Below are 19,988 nucleotides of genomic sequence, written 5' to 3'. Positions count from 1 at the left end.
AAGTTTCACTACTACTACTAGGAACTCAAGGATCATCCGTGTTAAGATAGTCGGGCTTACAATTACATCATGTATATCTAAGGAAAATACCAAACATTTCTTCTTATTTTGTCGTTCTATGACTCAGCTTCGCATCTATAAAACTTAAAAAGGTCTCTTGTCTGTTGCAAGACTCTTCCTCCGTCACGAGGTGTCTGTCACCGTAGGCTTATAAAAAAAAGTTATGTTTCCAAACTGAAATCCGGCGTATACTTAAAGCATGCGTAGTTACGATGAGAATATGGACCTGAAGAAAACAAGAGAAGATAGCTTAATTATAATGAACAATCTCGAGCAACCATGTAATAATGTAATGGATTGTAAACGCATCTTTCTTTTTTTGTGATTTCGACGAAGTATCATATATTTGACAACCTCGAAAACAGTACCATTGCTTTCTGTCGATACCTATGACCTGTTTTCTCAATTATTTATTTTATTCCTGCAACTTACTTCATCAACGATGTGAGTCCCAGTGCAGCGATTAAAGCAAAACTTGGCAAGTGCTGTAAACCTTGATACAAAAGTGAAAATCCATTAGATTATCGTCGCAAATTCAATCGCATTTCTCAGAGATCCTACATTTATGAAGGAGTAAGGAAGAGTGAATAAGTATATCTTATTAGGCCCCGTCCACACGTATCCGGATACTTTTGAATCCACAACTTTTTCTTTCCGGATACGGCTGTCGTCCACACGTATTCGGCGAATTCGCAAGCAAATCCGGATATTTTTGAATCTGCTCTCAGAGTGGAAATTTTTTAATCCGATAACATTTTGGATACGTGTGGACGGTCGAATCCGGGTATTTTCTGATACGACGACCTCACAAAATTGGTGCCAGTGTTTACCACGCAAAGTTAAATATGGCCGCCGATCAAAGGCAAATAGTGATTTGCGAAGCGATCTAAAATATTGCCAGATTTACTCTGGCACGACTCTGAGCCAATGTTCTCCATAGATTTTGCGACTTTGTACTATATTGTTGCGTTCAATAACAACTCTACCTCGTCGTCGCTCCATATGAATGATTCTGGCTTGTTCCCCTCATTGTTCTTAGCTTTCTTGCCTGATTTCGACCTGTTTTTAACTGTTTGAACTGGTGCACGTAAACTCAAACATCGAATTCCCGCGGCTGCTAAATGTCGCAGCGCATGCTCCGTAACCAATATGTATAGAGTCATCCTGGGTACTAGAGTGAATCCGGAGTGAATCGGGATACGTGTGGACGGGCGAATTCGATTTGAATACGCTATGATCACATAACGTGTGGACGCGGATATTTTCGTATCCGGGAAGAAAAAGTTGCGGATTCAAAAATATTCGGATATGTGTGGACGGGGCCTTAGACGTTTTGTTGTGTAGTATCGCTGAGTATTTTTACGAGACGAGCCCATAGGGCGAGTCAAAATGCAAACAATGAGTAAAAATACTCAGTGATACTACACAACAAAACGTCTAATAAGTTATTTATTATCCAACACACCAACTGTGAATATCGCTGATATTTATTTACGGGGAGTGCGTGACAGAAGTGTGCGAAGCGGAACGGAATTGGCGCGTTGTCGTGTTGCTGTTTCTATTTTCTTCAATAAATGAAGAAATTTCCTGGTCGTCTAGCTGTTTTTCTGCGTTCGATTCATGTAATAAACTTGGATCTATGTTTGCCAGCCATTCTGACTCTTCGTCATCGGAAGTATGGTTCAAATTTTCCACCATTTATTTTGGTAACTACAATCTAATTCTTCGCTTGCGCGATGCAAGAAAACCTGTTTAACCGGTACTTTAGAGCACAAATACCGCGTGATATTTGTACTCGTCTATGGCGTTATTTGTACTCTAGGAAGTGTAGATGGATAATAAATGCAAACGTGTCCGTTATTTGCGTCAAATTAAACCTATTTAGTTATTTTGAGTTATGTTGTCCAACTGGACTCCATATACGCAGAAATAAATTGGGTTCCTATCGGTTGATGGCTAAAATTTAAGTTTGAACGCCATACACTACCCCTACTCTTCAAGAAAATGAATCGTTTTTACGAAGATCTATCTTGTCACTCACTGAGTCAGCCAACTGAAGGGAACTGAGCAAGTGCATCAGAATGCTAGCTCCCCTAATCTCTCTTGCGTTTCTATCTTCCTCGGTTGTGGATAATCTCTCCATATTACTATGTTATAAGATAATGAAGATACAGCGCATCATCTCATCGGTAAATTCTGCGTCCAAGCGAATGCTTTATCAGGTTATGGAGCCCGCATAGAACTAGTTATGTCATAAAAGCAATAGAGCGAGTTTTTTCTTAGAAGAGCCCGAAAAAATTGTGATCTACTACTTAATTATATGATAAGGTGAATTACACATGCATAGTAACTGATTCTTACTCATGATATATTGGAGGACAGACGAACAGATGACGTCATCATTTTGCTTTTTTTTCATCATACATAACAAATAAATCTCATGTTGCCGTGGGTCTGTACAGTTATAGACCACATGAGATGCTACCATGTGGTAAAACACCAGTGACAAACTCATGTGCCTTGTTTTGGTCCTTACCACATTTTGACGTCATCTGTGATCTATTACTGAACAGAAACACGGCAACACGAAACCTATTTGTTAAATATTTCATTTCAAACCTTACCTTTGTTGCATTCACAATAAGCTTTAGGTTCCCCTAGACAATATCCGTCATCTTTCCTGTCTGAAAGGTCAATACCCGTACATTTGTCTGCAGGAGTGCATGTTACATTTACAAGCATTTCCCCGCCTGCTCCATCACAGCAGACTCTTTCGCACTCTCCAGGTTTGGGCGTTTTTTTTATATCGACTCCTACATATGATCGAAAGGTAAGTATACCTTAGCATGTATATTTACTAGGTTTTCCATCAGTAGGAACAGCGAAAATGGAGGGCGAGATAAAAAATGGCTGTGTGAGGCTCATACAATGCTTTTCAACTGACTACTAAGCATCAATCGTGTCTCGGCCTATAGAGAGCCTAGAAGTGCCAGAAAAAAACTTCCTAAGCTCTCACCAATCACTTAGCCCAAGATTGACATTAAACAAGTAGATAAGTAAATGAAGAAAACCTGTTAATTTCTATATAGATCCGTCTCTGAGGACCACCCTAGGTATTCTCAACGAGAGCTCAGCTCTTGTCTAACTCTACAGACCTCTGAGGCGTAAAATTAATACATGTCTCTTGGTTGCTACCACAGATGATACGGTGCGGTATAAGGAAAGCTTCTTTACGACCTCTATTGCATTCTGCTTTTCATTACTATGTAAATTTCACTTTTAACTGGAGACACATTCGCAAAATTTGGCCGTGAAATAAAAAAAAGGAAATGCTTTCCTTTGGTAGTTTCACTCGTTTTGTTCTTCTTTTAGTCATTTTCATGAGCTTCCACTGAAGAAAAAATTGAAAGCAGCGAGCTAAAGGCTCATATTGTTTTACCCGGGAAGCTTATTCGTCAGCCTCGACTTTGTGAAGTACCGGAACCATGACTCATCTCAGACATCTTGAAGTTGAACTATGGAAATTAACGACTAATTTTAACACGCAGTTGAAAGACGTACCTTGAAACTCGAGAGTGTAGACTGTGTTATCTGCTCTTATATCATCGCCAAACGCACCTTGCTGAAGTCCATCCTTAAAAACTTGCTCGATCGTAACTCCAGAGGGTCCTCCAGCCTGCAGTGACAGCATAAATTTCCCTTCAAACGGAGAATTGCAGGTAGCGCTCTTAACTTCCACTCCACAGGGTCTGAATTCTGCTTTAATAGATATTTTTAGAAGCTGTAGATTGAAAAAACGTGAGAGTGATTATGAGAGAAGAAGAACTTAAGGTTTCATGTCGTACTTTTGCATTCGGTGATGATAAAACTTAAAATTAAACCATTCTGCGTTTTGTTATAGACTTTTTCAAAAAAAAAAAGAGTAAATCCGCGAGTTCATGAAAGGTAATACATTTAAAAGATATATCTACTCGATTGCAAAACAGTCACACCTAAAAAGGACGATATACGATATACGAACGCTATGACCCAACGGCCTCAAGGGAAATGTTCACATATAGATAAATAGTAAGTAGTTCTTTCATGAACTGAGAGGCTGGAATAGGACACCCCGGCCAATTACAGACCCAGAATTTTTTCAACCCCAAATTGATTCAGAAAACTCCTCATTGTGAGAAAAATCTCTATACAGTTATAAATTATATTTTACCAGTTATTAAATTTAAGATATCCAGGTTAAAAATGCCCGGATTATTTAAAAGTTATTCGAGTTCGGGATAAGACTCTTTTTTTTCCCCTTTTCATTTTTCACTTTCACTTTTTTCTCCTCATCTAGGATTCATTTATATTTCTCATCGTCTATCAAACGGCGCAATAAAACATATTTCAGTGTCTTTCCAGAAAGGAGCAGTCACGGAATGATGTTAAAAAGCATTGTAATGAAAGGAAACAAGCTCCCTACTTACGCCAGCTATTACGATATCGGTTAAGACCTTCAACTTGCCGCCAGAGCAATCAGCTTTGACTTTCAGGGAGAATAATACTACTGGACCTAACCCTACGAAAATTGAACAAATAGTGTGCAAGGGCTCACTTTAGTATTCATATTGTGTTTGCCTAGAGGATTGTGGCAATATTCCTTGAGGCTGAGGTGATGGAAATGAATGTCTACCGCAAGCTTTGCTTTTAGTGACTCGAAACTCTGAGGCATACAGTTAAATTCAACTTTCGATATAATTTGGTTCGAATTAAGTTGATCTTCCTTCAGCACCTACTAAAATTAAGGGCGATAAAATTATTGGAATCAGAGCATTAGCTCAATTGCAGTGAAACCAGGCATCTTCAAAACAAGGTTAAGTGAATTCTTATTCCTTGTGAGTCATTGTCTGTGCTGGATCTAAAGAGGATGGAAATTGGTCACTTGCTAGTGTCTCTGGCAGTGGATTCACTGAAACATTTTACCTTTAGTTCCTCGAGTAACAAGCCGATGGAACCTTTGGAAAAATCCGTCGGGCGGTTAATTGACGCCGTCGACTTGACCTTAATGATCAACAATTCATTTCACTCTCGCATGCTAGGGCCACAACAGTTCCCCAAGAATCTGATTGTTATACTCGCCTACACTAATGTCCACCGAAACACTGCATGAAGGTAGTCCTGTTGGCGTGGTTGACGGTGGTCCTGTTGTTGGCGTGGTTGACGGTGGCCCCGTTGGCGTGGTTGACGGTGGTCCCGTTGGCGTGGTTGACGGTGGCCTCGTTGGCGTGGTTGACGGTGGTCCCGTTGTTGGCGTGGTTGACGGTGGTCCCGTTGTTGGCGTGGTTGACGGTGGCCCTGTTGGCGTGGTTGACGGTGGTCCCGTTGTTAGCGCGGTTGACGGTGGCCCTGTTGGCTTGGTTGACGGTGGTCGCGTTGGTAGCGTGGTTGACGGTGGCCCTGCTGGCGTGGTTGACGGTGATCCCGTTGTTGGCGTGGTTGACGGTGGTCCTGTTGGCGTGGTTGACGGTGGCCTTGTTTGCGTGGTTGACGGTGGTCCCGTTTTTGGCGTGGTTGACGGTGGCCCTGTTTGCATGGTTGACGGTGGTCCCGTTGTTGGCGTGTTTGACGGTGGCCCTGTTGGCGTGTTTGACGGTGGTCCCGTTGTTGGCGTGGTTGACGGTGGCCCTGTTTGCGTGGTTGACGGTGGTCCCGTTGTTGGCGTGGTTGACGGTGGCCCTGTTTGCGTGGTTGACGGTGGTCCCGTTGTTGGCGTGGTTGACGGTGGTCCCGTTGTTGGCGGTGGCCCTGTTGGCGTGTTTGACGGTGGTCCCGTTGTTGGCGTGGTTGACGGTGGCCCTCCTTGCGTGCTTGACAGTGGTCCCGTTGTTTGCGTGGTTGACGGTGGTCCTGCTTGCGTGGTTGACGGTGGCCCTGTTGGCGTGGTTGACGGTGGTCCCGTTGTTGGCGTGGTTGACAGTGGCCTTGTTGGCGTGGTTGACGATTGTCCTGTTGTTGGCGAAACAATTACATGACTTCGATTCTTGTCTCTTTTCTCTTTTGTTTGGTTTTCTTACCAACATTTAGCATTTGTTCAAATTAATTGAGACTCAGGCATATTTGACATTATTATTTTAATAATGGTAAGAGTTCTCAAAAAATCTGTTCTACCCTTAGTAAAAAACAAACGAATAACGGTGACATTAACATGAATCAAGCAGACCACTTTTAATTTCTTATAGATGTAAATGAAAAAATGAAAGTGTTTTACAACCTATCCAATTCCTTAATTTTTGGAGGCAAAGAAATATTTTGGTAACAGGACCATAAAAAGGTATTAAAAGTGATCGACACGTTTTCAATTGATAACAGATAGTTATGAAGAATAGAATCATGAAACAAAACTTTGGAGTTAATAGCAAATTTTCAGTAGGCAATAATCATAATGAACAAGGGCGCGTGCAAGCAAAATTGTTTGCAGATCAAAATGGTGATCCTTTCGGAAGTAAGCTTGTTGCTGATATTCTTGGAGGTAAGTTCTTATTTACTGTCGTTGTCCGTGTTGGATCTAGAGGGACTAGAGAAGGGTCATTTGTCACATTTTCGTCACTATTGATTGGGGATGAATTCTCAGATTAATCATTTGCCTTATATCTCGTGACAGGAGCATTTCATGGACTTTAAAAGTTTGAATGGTTCCATTCGTCGAACCGTTGAGCCAGAATACATTTGCTACAGAGCTACATTTTATTCTTAATTTGAATATATCAACAAAGTTGAAATGGTAAATTGGCCACCGTAATCATTACAAAAGCTGACGTTTCGAGCGTTAGCCCTTCGTCGGAGCAAATAGAGGAATTGTGGGTTGTGTGTGCTTTTAAAGGCAGAAGATGGAGCTACGTTATTGGTGGGTGAATCGCAACGAGAAAAACATGAATAAATTAGTGGAATGAAAAGCGTTCATTGATCCCTGTGGGATTTAGACTGCCGGTTTGAAAGATGAGCTTTTGTTCAAGATTTTTACGGCTTTCCGTGCCACCTAAGTGCAGGGAAAGACCGCAGATTGCCATATGTTTCTTTGGAAACTATCAGCCTTTATACATTTTATTCAGAGTGTTGTAGGAGAGGTGAGGGTTTTCTTCACTAGCTATTCGGTGATCTTCAAAATTGAGCTCTTTCTCCTCAATTTTTGTTTGTGAGCACCTTCTCCACTTAAAAAGGAAACAACATTTTAAGACAATAGCGAAAAGGGTGGGCTGAGTTTGACTCAGAGGGCGATATTGGAAACACGCAAATTTGATACCATGTTAGTACAGTCGAACCTCGACTACACGGACCTCGATTATCCGGATTTCTCGATTATCCGGACTTTTTCTCTGGTCCCAATTTTGTTATGAATATTTATCAGTCTTGATCAAGATCTGGAGCTATATACTTTTCTAAACTACAGCGTGAGTTTGTTTCAGTTTCAAAAAGCAGAAGCTGCGCTCGGACGAGCGGTAACTAATGGAGAACATACGAATGAGGTCTGATTGGCTTAGAGTTGCTTTGTTACTGAGCGAGATTTCACGCTCTACTGTCGTGGTAAGGAAGATAACCGAGCTACACAGTGTCGCGAATGCCTATTCATGATCATCATGTACTTGGGATGTAAGCGATCCATTCTGCCGATAAAAGATGAACAGTCTATAATTTCGCGATTAGAAAGAGGAGAAAAAGGAACAAATATGTCAGCTGAATACGGCACTGGTAAGCAGCAGATATCTCATGGATATCCGCATGAAGAAGGAAAGATCAGGAAGTTTGCTGAAAACTTAGAGAACAGCGAAGGACTAAAGCATAAATCGCCGTAGGGTTGTACACGATGAACAGCTCGATAAAACTATCTATGCCTATGACAGAGCATTCTTACTGACAACAATCATTCACTTGACTCTGATGATGACTTCCGCACAGGTTGTCGAAACGTCAGTCACTACCACCGACAACAGTCCTTCTCAGGACTACACTCACCTGGACGATCAGACTACATCTTCATATCTATGCCTTATTAATATTCATATATATTCTCGATTATCCGGACTATTTCGTTTATACCGATCAATGATTGATTGTCGAATGATCATTGATATTGTATCATGACTTTTGTTTTCGGTAATCACAGCTCTATTTTTCCTTAAATGGCCTCTCTTTTGATGGAAATCTACTTGATAACCGAAAGGCGCATCGAAAACGGTCATGATTTCAAGTATTTTGTTTCCATGGTTACCTCAAAATAAACACCTATTCTGTCAGCGTTTTTAAAGAGACATGGCTTACAATTGAGCGCGATGCAGTTACGATCACACAAAAGCAGGTTTTTCATATAGTGGGTTTAAGCAAGTTATCCTTGCTGAAATTTTGGGAAACCATGGAGGGTTAGTTTCGACTAAATTGCATTGAATCATACGATCAACGTCGTGCGATGTCAATTTCGAACTCTTAAAAGACCCTGAAGTATCATGACCATAATAACTAACAAGTCCTCTATACAAGTAACTTCAAAGATGTGCAAAGTCACAAGTGCTTCGGTTGGTTAGGGCACGAACTTTCCTCACAACTAAAAGGAAAGGAAATATCTCAAAGATGTGCTTTGAAGATATTATTAGAATTATTTCGTTACCCCCACCGACGCAGCCTCAAACAGTTTCTTTCGAAACTATCAGCCTTTATTCCTTTGAAGATACTTTCTGGATAAACCACCGAGCTTAGCCAAGGTTATAATCTATTCACAGGTAGTCTAACCTTCATTGCATCTTACTCTTTGAGCCGATCATTTTCTATTGTTCTAATCACTAATGTGAGCAAATAATGAAAAACTGAACATTTTTACCGTGACAAAAAAGACAGCCCTGAAAGATCAGTAATGTCATTATGAATGTAACCTTCGCCATCGCCAAGTGTAATGTTATTAGTGGGGTCGTCTTTCTCAACAACTTTCAACCAGTTATAATCGGAACGTTGTTGAAGAGAAAGACACAGCAGAAAAACAAAATAAAAACCGGTGAATTTGGAATAAATTATAAAAAAAATTGCCACGATCTCTGAACGGGTAGATTTGGTGTTTGACTCACGCTCGTTTGAATGCAAATGAATGGAAAATGTGCACTTGCTTTATAAGTTTACCATGTCATAATTACCATACCAACGTCTCCAAACCCCCGAAACACGCCTGAGGCTATTCGTTATTCCTTTTCTATCGGTTTTCTTTGTTTTGGTAAAATGTTGGACGCAGTAGATTTGTTTCTTCTGCGGTTGTGGGGAAAACAAAAAGATATGTTAAATTGAATTGTTGGGTCAAGACAGACACATTTTGAATAATGAATAAGCAGGAATATATTTAATTTTGTCTCTAAAAACTCTATTTTTCCCTTCCAGAAAGTATGACTGGACTTTGACTAGACGCCAAATTTTCACGACCTGTAGCTTCTCTTTTGAAGATAGTTTCCATTTGAGAGGAGAATATTTTACCTTCACCTATTAATTATCCATATAAATTCATACAGATTATCTCATATGTTTTGATTTGAACTGTTTAGTGTTCCGGCATAAAAGTATAGGGATATTAATTCATGATAACGGAAGACTTCGAGTGTACAGGTTATTACTCAAAATATACTTTTCCAGGACTACTTGAACTTTACAGGATTCCAGTAGGTTTCGCTCTGATGAGAGAGGCTGCTGCACTAAGCTCACAAACGGGATCTAACGTGCTAATTCTCTGCTAGCAAGTTGTATAAGTATATTTTAAACTTCAGTTACAGCATAATACTGACAAAAACCCGAAGGACATCCTGGAGGAAGAAGAACGTTTCTTTAAGGAGGTTTATACATCAAGAAATATGGACCCCAACTGTCCAACTTTTAATGAGTTCTTTGAAATAGAAAATGCATTATCAGAAGAAATCGCGAAAACGTGCGAAGGTGTCATGTCTATCAATGAGTGTGAAATTGCGTTAAAAACTATGGAAAACAACAAAACTCCCGGCACGGATGGGCTAACGCCTGAATTCTACCGCTACTTTTGGAACTTGCTCGGTTCATTTATGGTAAATAGCTTTAATTACGCTTTTCGAAACGGTACTCTCTCCATCTCTCAGCGCCAAGGAATTATTTCCTTAATTCCGAAGAAGAAAAAGAATACCGAATATTTAAAAAATTGGCGACCTGTATCTTTATTGAATGTAGACTATAAAATCGCAACGAAGACCATCGCTCTGCGTTTGGAGAAGATCTTGCCGATTTTAATTCATCCTTGCCAATCTGGGTACGTTAAAGGAAGGTTCATTGGGGAAAGTATCAGGTTAATAGCAGATACAATGCATTTCACAAAAGAGAAGAATATTCCAGGGGTAGCCGTATTTTTAGATTTCGAGAAAGCGTTTGATTCGATTGAGTGGAATTTTATTCATAAATGCCTCGAAACGTTTAATTTCGGTCTTGATCTCCGACAGTGGATAAAAGTGTTCTATACAGATATCTCTAGTTGTGTTTTGAATAACGGGTACGCCTCAAAACATTTTCATCTAGAACGCGGAGTGCGTCAAGGTTGCCCACTTTCCGGCACATTATTCATTATTGCTATTGAGCTACTCGCGCAAAGTATTAGATGCTCAAAAGAAATAAAAGGTATCACAATAGATGAACATAAAGAGGTCAAACTTTCGCAATATGCAGACGACACAACTGTACTTCTGTCTGATGTTCAATCAGTGTCAAAGTTATTTGATTTATTATCACTTTTCGAAAGGTGCTCTGGTCTAAAACTAAATCAAACAAAATCTGAAATGCTATGGCTTGGCTCTGTATGCCACAGAAAAGATTCTATATTTGATCTTCAAATGAGCGGTGAGCCAGTTTACGCGCTTGGAGTGCATTTTACATATGACCTAGAAATGTCTGAAAAGAAAAATTTTTTGGACAAATTAGATTCTTTAAAGAAAACATTGAACATGTGGTCCCAAAGAGACCTCTCCATCGTTGGTAGGATAAATATAATTAAAACATTGGCACTTTCAAAACTTGTCTTTATCTGCAGCGTCATGTGTACCCCTAAAGACTTCAGTAAAGAAGTAAACAGGATCGTGTTCGACTTTATTTGGAATCACAAACCCGCCAAAATAAAAAAGACTACCCTTTTCAAGCAAAAAACAGCTGGTGGCTTGGACATGAGGGATTTTTCTCTCTTTGATAAAGCACTAAAGTTAAACTGGGTAAAACGGTTATGCTCTAACTCGGATGCTCCATGGCAGTACATACCAAAATCCCTCCTAGCCGATGTTGGCGGTACAGAACTGTTTAAATGTAACTATGATTATAATCTCCTTGACCTAGACAACCATCTTCCTCCTTTCTACAGAGAAATCATTTTTTACTGGAAGGACATTGCAATGACCACACCTAAAAATAAAACTGAGGTTCTCTCACAGCCAATCTGGAATAATCGACTTTTAACTGTGAATAAGAAAACGGTATTCTTTCCTCATTGGCATCAAGCTGGAATAAAACAAATCTCGGACCTTTTTGACTCCTGTGAGGGTCAATTCCTTTCATTTAATTCTTTTCGCAATAAATTCAATGTAAAATGTAACTTTTTGCAATATTACTTCTATTCCACAAAATTGGAAAAAACTATTGCAAGAAAATTCCCAAGACCCAGTTACGCCTCCTACCTCAACCTGTTCACTCTCATGTAAGGCAATATACAGTATCCTGCTTAACCTCGAAGATCTACCGCCACCAACTTCTGAGAAAAAACTTTTAATGTCTGGCATCGAGAAAAGTGACTTGAACAAAATCTACCTTCTACCATTTAAAGCCACGAGAGAAATTAAATTGACAATGTTTCAATACAAAATTAATCATCGAATTTTACCAACGAATAGCTTGTTACATAAAACGAAAAAAGTTGCATCGCCCTCCTGTCCCTTTTGTCCATCTGAGCACCAGACCGTCTGGCATTTGTTTATAAACTGTAAGCAAGCAAGTTCTTTTTGGAATAGATTCCAGGAGTGGTACTCAACCTCTAGTAATATGAAACTGTCACTGTCAGAACTGGAGATTATGTTCGGAATTATTCGCTGTCACACCTACTGTTTAGCCCTCAACCATCTCATTATTCTAGGCAAATATTTTTTATATGTTAACGCTTTAAATACCATAAATTGCCGTTTCGATGATTTCGTCTCACTTGTGCGCGACAAAATTTATCTAGAAAAATATATTGCTGTCACTTGTAATAACGAGAAGGAGTTCAGGAACAAATGGAAATTTTTTCTGTAGTTACTCGACAATTAACATGCAAACAATAATGTGGTAAATAGATCAACTGTAATTAAATTTGACTAGTGTAACTGTATTGTTATATATGTATTGTAAGTAGTGTAAGTTAATGTAGTTTAAACATGGTGTAAAAAGTAATTATAGTGTAAGTACATGTGTAAGTGTAATAAACAATACTGTATTAATAAAAAAAAAAATAAAAAAAAAAATACTGACAAAATCGCAGTAGACGGGTTTCTCAATTGAGACTTCTAAATGAAAACGGTAACAAGTTTATGATACTTAACAATTATTCGCCGAAGGTGAGGTGAATATCGTCGAATAATCCCCGAGACGAAGTCGAATGTCGAATAATCCCCAAGACGAAGTCGAGGGGATTATTCGACAATATTCACCGAACCTGAGGCGAATAATTGTTTTAGCATAATTTCAGAGCTGAACAACAGAGAACTTTCTAAAATCATAACAGTTTAAGATGAAATAAACAATTTTTAAAAATCGAGTTTCCAGATGGGATTTGAACCCACGACCCTCCGTGATCTAGTCGGATGCTCTAACCACTGAGCTACAGGAGATTCTATAGTGAGCAAGGGTCAATTAGTGGGTATTGACTGTAACCGCATCACGCGGCTACACAGCCAAACATCAGCTTGAACTTGAACTTGAACTTTATTTTTATTTAGACACGGTAAATCTATCAGATAAAATAGTAATATTATTACAATCTATTATTACAGTTACAATCTATTTTAATCTATATAAACATGATCTAAAATTTAAAAGTAAAATAGAAAAAAATAAAGAAATTCTGCTTTACATAGATGCCGTGTGTGTTTTGTCGATTCAGAGGAAGAAATTGCGACAACCATTTCGGAAGGATTGAAGTGATTTTGCTTGCCGCAATTCAGGGGACAAGCTATTCCAGATAACCGCACCGTTATAGCTAAAGCTATTTTTCAGGAAATTGGTGCGAGGCAATGGAACAGCTAGTTTGTTTTCAGAGTTCCTTAGATTATACGGAGGATCATATTTAGTGAAAAGAGAACCAAGATAGTCGGGCGCAAGACCATGTATAGATTTATAGACCATGGTGGCCACTTGTATTTGTCGCTGAGTATCTAACCGTCTCCAGTTAAGTTGCACAAAAAGAGGATCAGCGCTTGTGTCATAACTGGAGAAGGTCAGAATACGGGCAGCCCGGTTTTGCAACTTTTGGAGCTTATTCGAAAGACCCTTGTTACAATGCCCCCAGACCTCGCTGCAGTAATTAAAGTACGGTTGAACTAAGACATTGAAAACGGACTCAAGCGTGGTTCGATTAACAAAAGGCCTACAAAGTTTAATTGCTCCAATGCCCGATGCGATTTTCTTGGCTATTTTTTCAATGTGCATATTCCATGAAAGGTTTTCGTCAATATGTACACCCAGAGATTTGACTGAGCTAACTTGTTTAATTATGTCACCACCTATGATTAGTTTAGGGGAAGTATCGTAGGTACCTATCCTTTGCCGCGATCCAATTAACATGAATTCAGTTTTAGATGAAAGCATCACATGCAGCCAACCAGCCTGCAAAGTGAGCATGTAAAGATGAAATAAACAATTGACCCTTGCTCACCATAGAGTCTCCTGTAGCTCAGTGTTAGAGCATCCGACTAGATCACGGATGGTCGTGGGTTCAAATCCCATCTGGAAACTCGATTTTCATAACAGTTTAGTAACATTTATTAGCATTTTATTTAAACATTTTAGATAAACCGCGTGGAGCGGTTTATATAGCGTCATATAAGGATCCGCTCGACCAATCAGATTGCTGGAAACTCTTTGCTCAGCTCTGAAATTATACTAAAATCAAATTATACACTACCAATAAAGAATTAATTAATAAAATTACTCTTATATCAAGGCACTGATGGTAGCTGAATGAATTTTTAGCTTTCGTAACGAGTGATACCACAAAAATTTGCGACTAAAACGGCCGCATGCGTTTAAAAATGAATCGTAAATAAGATTTTGAATAAATGAGTAGGGACTAATCATTGAATGGATACAAAAAATAACCCGTCACGCTTCCTTGCTTTTCATGAAAGTGAAATGGCTCTTTGAGCCTCTACGCATGACATCTACTCTATTGAACTCTTCGTAACACATGTGTACTTGGTTTTTTAGTTTTAATATTTACACCGAAATCTTTAACAAACCGGCTTTGATCGAAAAGATTTGAAGGATAAGTTAATGATTCAGGCAGTAGATTCAAGAAGGTCTTCTGGATTTGATACGCACTGCTTGTGGCAAATCGAAGACATTAATTGCTCCGTCGTAAGATGACAAGGTGAAAATTCTCGAACTGTTGAGGTTGCCTTACCTCCAATTCCTGTGGTGGTAGTTGCGATAACACTCACTGATGCTGTGCTAGTTACTGCTCCTCCAGTGGTAGTTGCGTCTCCTCCGGTTACTGCTGTATTACTAACCTCACTCCCGACTACTACGAAGCTGGTCACTTCTACTCCAGCCACTGTTGTTGTGGCTGTTTCTTTTCCTGCTGCGTTTCCAGTGGTCGTTACTTTTCCTCCGACCACCCTCGTGCTAGTCACTCCATCGCCGGATACCACCGAAGTAGTTACTTCTCCTCCGGTTATTAAAGTGGTAGTTACTCCTCCAGCTGTAACTGCGTTGGTAGTTATTCCTCCGGATGCACATGGAAGGAAAGCATATCGTGAGTTAAAATAGATTGTAGTTGCCATTGTTTAAAGAGTAAAAGTTTGAGAAACGTGTTGGCTGAACTATTAGGGAAAGTAAGATACAGGACGTAAAAAAAATAAGATGGCGTCGATGCACCTTGTGAGGGATTTGAATTCTCACTGAGCTTGGCACAGCCACTAGACAATTACACAACTTTAATTTTTTTTTTATCATTATTCATTTAACAATTTGCGAAAGGCAGGTAAATTTACAATAGGACAAGGTTGTTCCGTAATAGGTAAAGTACCATTCCCTATCGCCTACAAACAGACAAAATTGAAACCCTACCCACTAACAAGCCCCATGCTAAAAAATAACAAAACATATAATCATTAACCGAACGAAAGAGAAGAAGAGAGAAAAAGAAAAACCAAAAAAACAAAAAAAAAGAAAAAAAATAGTTGATGAACATGTTCAAGAATTAAGAGCACTGAAACGACATTTTACAGAAACTATTTTAAAAGAACGGATGTCGTCTTGATTGAAAACTTTGCCAAGTCTTGCGTAAAAGAAAGAATTTTGTTTTTTTACGAAAAGACGGTAGTTCCTTTTCACCTCTTATGTTATCTGGTAAGGCGTTCTCCATAGAGTGAGGTTTAAGCTTTCACATTTTTGAGAAAAAGACCACAGGCCCCACGGTGCGAGCGCCCACTACAAAACTCAAAGAGGTCGTTTCTTTTCCCATCAATTAAACCTAACTTGCATTTAAAGACAAAGACAATTGATACTTTTCTCTTTTGTTTGGTTTTCTTACGAACATTTAGCATTTGTTTAATTTAATGGATATGCAGGCATATATGAGTTTAATGGTTCTCACAAAATTTGCTTCACCCCTTGATGATAACAATTTTGATTACAAACATAGTTCTAAGGCTGGGGCGTGTAGCATGGTATTATGCTCAGAGATCAGAAGAAGAAAATAGCTTTTCAGATGGTTGTTGGTAACTTAGGTAGCCACGAGGTTCCTGGTTTAGTTCGGAGGTCAAACAAACCATCAAACATCCTAAGCTACCTTACTTATCTTTTGGAAAATTTGCATTACTAAAGTTTTAATTACTCGGCGATTGAACAATATTAATTTTGTTTATCCAGTGCAGAGATATATCAATATATGTCATATATGTTTATATATGTTTATATATGTCATATATGTCACACATGTTCTAAGACTAGGGCATGTAGGATGGTGTGATGTTCAGAGATCAGAAGAAGAGAATAGCTTTTGAGATGGTTGCTAGTAACTCAGGCAGCCATAAGGTTGCTGGTTTAGTTCGGAGGTCAAACAAACCATCAAACATCTTAAGCTACCTTGCATGTCTTTTGAAAATTTGCATTAATAAAGTTTTAATTACTCAGTAATTAAACAATATCAATTTTGTTTATCCAGTGCAGAAATATGTCAATATTTGTCATAAATGTTTACGCAGACGTTTTCCATATCTCGACAAAGGAAAAATCTTTTTAAGACTTTTGCTCTTGTCCACGCAATGAAATTTGCTGCTGAATGGATCTGGGTTTATTTAATGCTAAATTATTAAGTTTTTTAGAAAAGAGGCATATCCGTTTAACTAAATGTTATTATTAAACCTTGCGGGAGAAATAACGATTATTAAATAATCACTATAGGGGTGCCTTCTCTTGGTTTTTCTATTTTTTCTTTGGTTTTTGGTTAAGGTTGCGTTTGCTAAATGCATTTACTATTTTTAGCTCTTATCTAATTGTAAAACCGGAAAACGGAGATCTTCAACGTCTTTCTCAAGACTAACGAGAGTAATGGCATTGGTAAGGTTTGGCAGTTCAGCTATTATACACATGTTCTTGTGAGACTTCGAAACCGATGACCTTTCAAGTTAGATAAGGTGACCTGGCGAGCAAGAACACATCTTGACAGAGTGTTTTAAGCATTTTGTGAAGGTCCCCTTCTCCATTCTCCGATCTTCACCCTTCCGCTTATTTTTTCCTCATTTTCTTTCTTTGTGATCACATTGTCCATATAAAAAGACAACAGAATTATATTAGGATAATAATGAAAAGGGTGGGCGCAGTGCTACTCAAGAGGCGATATTGGACACACACCAACTTGATACCAAGTTAGTATACCGATCAATGATTGATTATCGAATGCTCATTGGTAATAGATCTTGATTATCATTTTGTTCGGTAATCATTGCTTTATTTTTTTCTGAAATGGTCCTTCTTTTAATGTAATACCTGTATTTGATGATAATAAGCGCATCGAAAATGGTCACAATTCAAAGTATTTTGTTTTCATCATGACGATTACTTCAAAATAAACACCTAATTTTGGAAGAAAAAGAGCGGGCATCCTAGGTTCCGACTTTCGATGTTTATTTGCTATTTGTAGCATCAGTCTCCAGCCTTAATCTGGTTAAAAGTTTAATTATTCTCTTGATTAGCAATGCAGTAACACTAATGCGAATGCAAACTTATTTTATGGAGGGTTGAACCGAGTTATCTCGCTAAAATTTGGGAAACCCGTCGAGGGTTAGTTGTGACTCAGCTGCATTGAATGGTAAGATCAAGAAATCCGATTTCGAACTCATAAAAGACCAAGAAGTATCATGACTGTGATAACTGACAAAATAAGAGAGATTCGTAAGGTATGAAGCAGCTAGGAACTTGCAAGTGTTTCTAGAATAGCACCATGGCTGCTGAATGCAAATCAAGTCCTCTATACCAGTACCTCCAAAGATATACTAAGTGACAACTGTTTCAGGAGGTAAGGGACGACCTTTTCCCACAACTTAAAGCAAAGGAAAGGAAACATCGTAAAAACGTGCCTGAGAGATACGTACTGTGTATAGCGCAGCACACAGCTGGGGGTATAATATTATTCAGATGCAGTCTCAGCTTCATTGAATCTTACTCTTCGAGCGGGTCGTTTTCCATCGTATCGTTTTCGCTTCAGGCGACGAATTAAAGCTTAATTTCACTATTGTAAGCAAATGATGACGTACAGCGAGCTCTTACCGTGACAGGAAAGACAGCCGTGAAAGATCAGTAATGTCCATATCAATGAAACCTTTGCCATCGAGAAGTGTCTTTCGCAACAACTTTCAACCAGTTATACTATTTAATGGGAAGATGGCAGAAGATAACCAAGTTAAAACCAGTAAATATAGAGAAAAAATGCAGAAAAATTCCAATGATCTTTGAACAGGTAAATCTGTAGTTCTACTCACGCACGTTTGAATGCAAAATGAAATGTAAAGGTGGTTCACTCGCTCCTTTGATTTAGTCAACATGTCACAATTACCATAGCAACGCCAACAAACGCACCTAAGCTATTAAGAGGCTGTCAGCCTAAGAACCGACCACTCGAATTTCAGCCGATCACAGAATTCCCTCAAATTTTTACTGTGAGATATTTGATCTAATCTATCGGCAAAAATTATTTATTTGGTTCGTAATGCTATTTTATCAAATTTTTGGCGACGAGATGCGAGGACGGTCAAAAACAAAGAAATGTGTTTATTTCAGCGTTAATATTCAGCGTTTCGCTGGAGGCTCTAAACACTTACGCATTTAATCAAATAGCATATATCGGACATATGGCATCATTTTACATCTCTTCTGTTGATTAGTAGCAAAATATGTAAATTCTGACCAAACAATGAAGAATTACGCTGTTTTGAAAATACCACACAAACAGCACTTTCCAAATTTGAGCTAGTGTGCTGTTGTTCCAAGACGCTTTTCTCAAAAGTGTAACGGGATCTGGAGTCCTCACCACTGTCCATGTTTAGTACTAGGGCTGGTGTGCCGTAAACAATAAAAACGTTTTTGGCAACTAGTCTTTTCGAGCTACAGGAGCTCGATGAACTTTGCTAATTTTCAATGTTCAAAGTGCATATGACTTAATTTATGCATATTTGTGGTTACTTAATTTCTCGCTCAAAATCAATGTTTGAGGCAGTGCTTATTCTCAAAACTAGCACGGTTGTTTTGTTAAGGTGAAGATGTCCATAAATTCATCCAAACTTGCGCCAAAGTTAGCAATTACGAAGGTAGAAATGAACATTTTCTGTGTGAAGTTGTTAGACTGTCTCATGTGGGCTGAGACATGTCAAAATTCCATTAAGTATGTCTTGACCGCTGTCTTATGTTGTAAAAAACTAAAATTTCTGTCAGTCATGGATTTAGAAACACTCATTCAAAATATGTTATTATGAAGAGAACTTCATGTCTTACCAGAGATCTCCACTAGATCGGGTTGATTCAGTCATGTGTCACGCTCTTTACATTGAAAATGTCACGGATTCAAATTTAACTACTTCGCACAGAAATGGTTTGTGTCAAGAGTGATAATTTTCCTATGTTCACTTTATTTTTATTCTAGAATTTGCCTCATTATGGACCAAAAAGTAATTTTTTTGTGGACAATTATGACGATGTCGATTTTAGGTGGCAAGCAGGTTGAAATGCCCGTGTTTTTACGTCGGATACCGTAAAATGGTAAAAGGTAAAGTAAAAAAAGTAAAATACAAAATCAGTGGCCACTAAAAGATTAATGAATTAAGTTTTCTCTTTAGTATCGATAATCACCGCCGGTGATTCACCGTCTATTTGTCTCTTTAAATTCAAATGACTTTTAATTTCTTACTTGGTTATTATATATTATAGGTGAACGAGTTTGGGGAGATTTAATTACATCGCGTGACTTATATGGGTTTCAAAATATTGATTGATTGAGTCGGCGGAAGCATTTGCAGCTATGTTTTCGCAATTTTCCTTTATTTCTATATTTTCTTTGTTTTATCAACTAGTCTCTCTGCTACCAGAAAAGTAAAGCTCTACTCCTCGATATGTTCTGAAACTCCGAGTACGCAGAACCAGTCCTAATCAAAACGGATCAAACAATGTTCTAC

At 38.6% G+C, this 19,988-nt stretch overlaps 1 protein-coding gene across 3 annotated transcripts in view; it reads right to left on the bottom strand.

The window, feature by feature from the left end:
- LOC111319691 (uncharacterized) overlaps positions 1–18,343 on the bottom strand; it is a 19,086-nt gene extending 743 nt beyond the window's left edge. Inside the window, exons 1-9 of one of the 3 annotated variants that reach the window (XM_088752253.1) lie at positions 18,307–18,343; positions 18,091–18,189; positions 14,723–15,025; positions 5,179–6,045; positions 4,527–4,618; positions 3,622–3,841; positions 2,685–2,873; positions 493–553; positions 1–286 (exon numbers count right to left, since the gene is read on the bottom strand). The exon at positions 1–286 is cut by the window's left edge and continues 743 nt beyond it. In XM_088752253.1, the coding sequence (XP_088608379.1) occupies positions 268–286; positions 493–553; positions 2,685–2,873; positions 3,622–3,841; positions 4,527–4,618; positions 5,179–6,045; positions 14,723–15,025; positions 18,091–18,151 (1,812 nt within the window). In that variant the 5' untranslated portion in view covers positions 18,152–18,189; positions 18,307–18,343 and the 3' untranslated portion in view covers positions 1–267. Of the gene's footprint in view, positions 287–492; positions 554–2,684; positions 2,874–3,621; positions 3,842–4,526; positions 4,619–5,178; positions 6,046–14,722; positions 15,044–18,090; positions 18,274–18,306 lie in introns of those variants that run through there. The other 2 variants (XM_088752251.1, XM_088752252.1) reach the window with 2 other exon arrangements.
- Between the last annotated feature and the right edge of the window lie 1,645 nt (positions 18,344–19,988).

Source organism: Stylophora pistillata, chromosome 3 (genome assembly GCF_964205215.1).
Source record: "Stylophora pistillata chromosome 3, jaStyPist1.2, whole genome shotgun sequence".
In the NCBI taxonomy this organism is placed as follows: domain Eukaryota; kingdom Metazoa; phylum Cnidaria; class Anthozoa; order Scleractinia; family Pocilloporidae; genus Stylophora; species Stylophora pistillata.
Note: the sequence above shows the minus strand (reverse complement) of the source record. Positions and strands in the feature narration are given on the sequence as shown.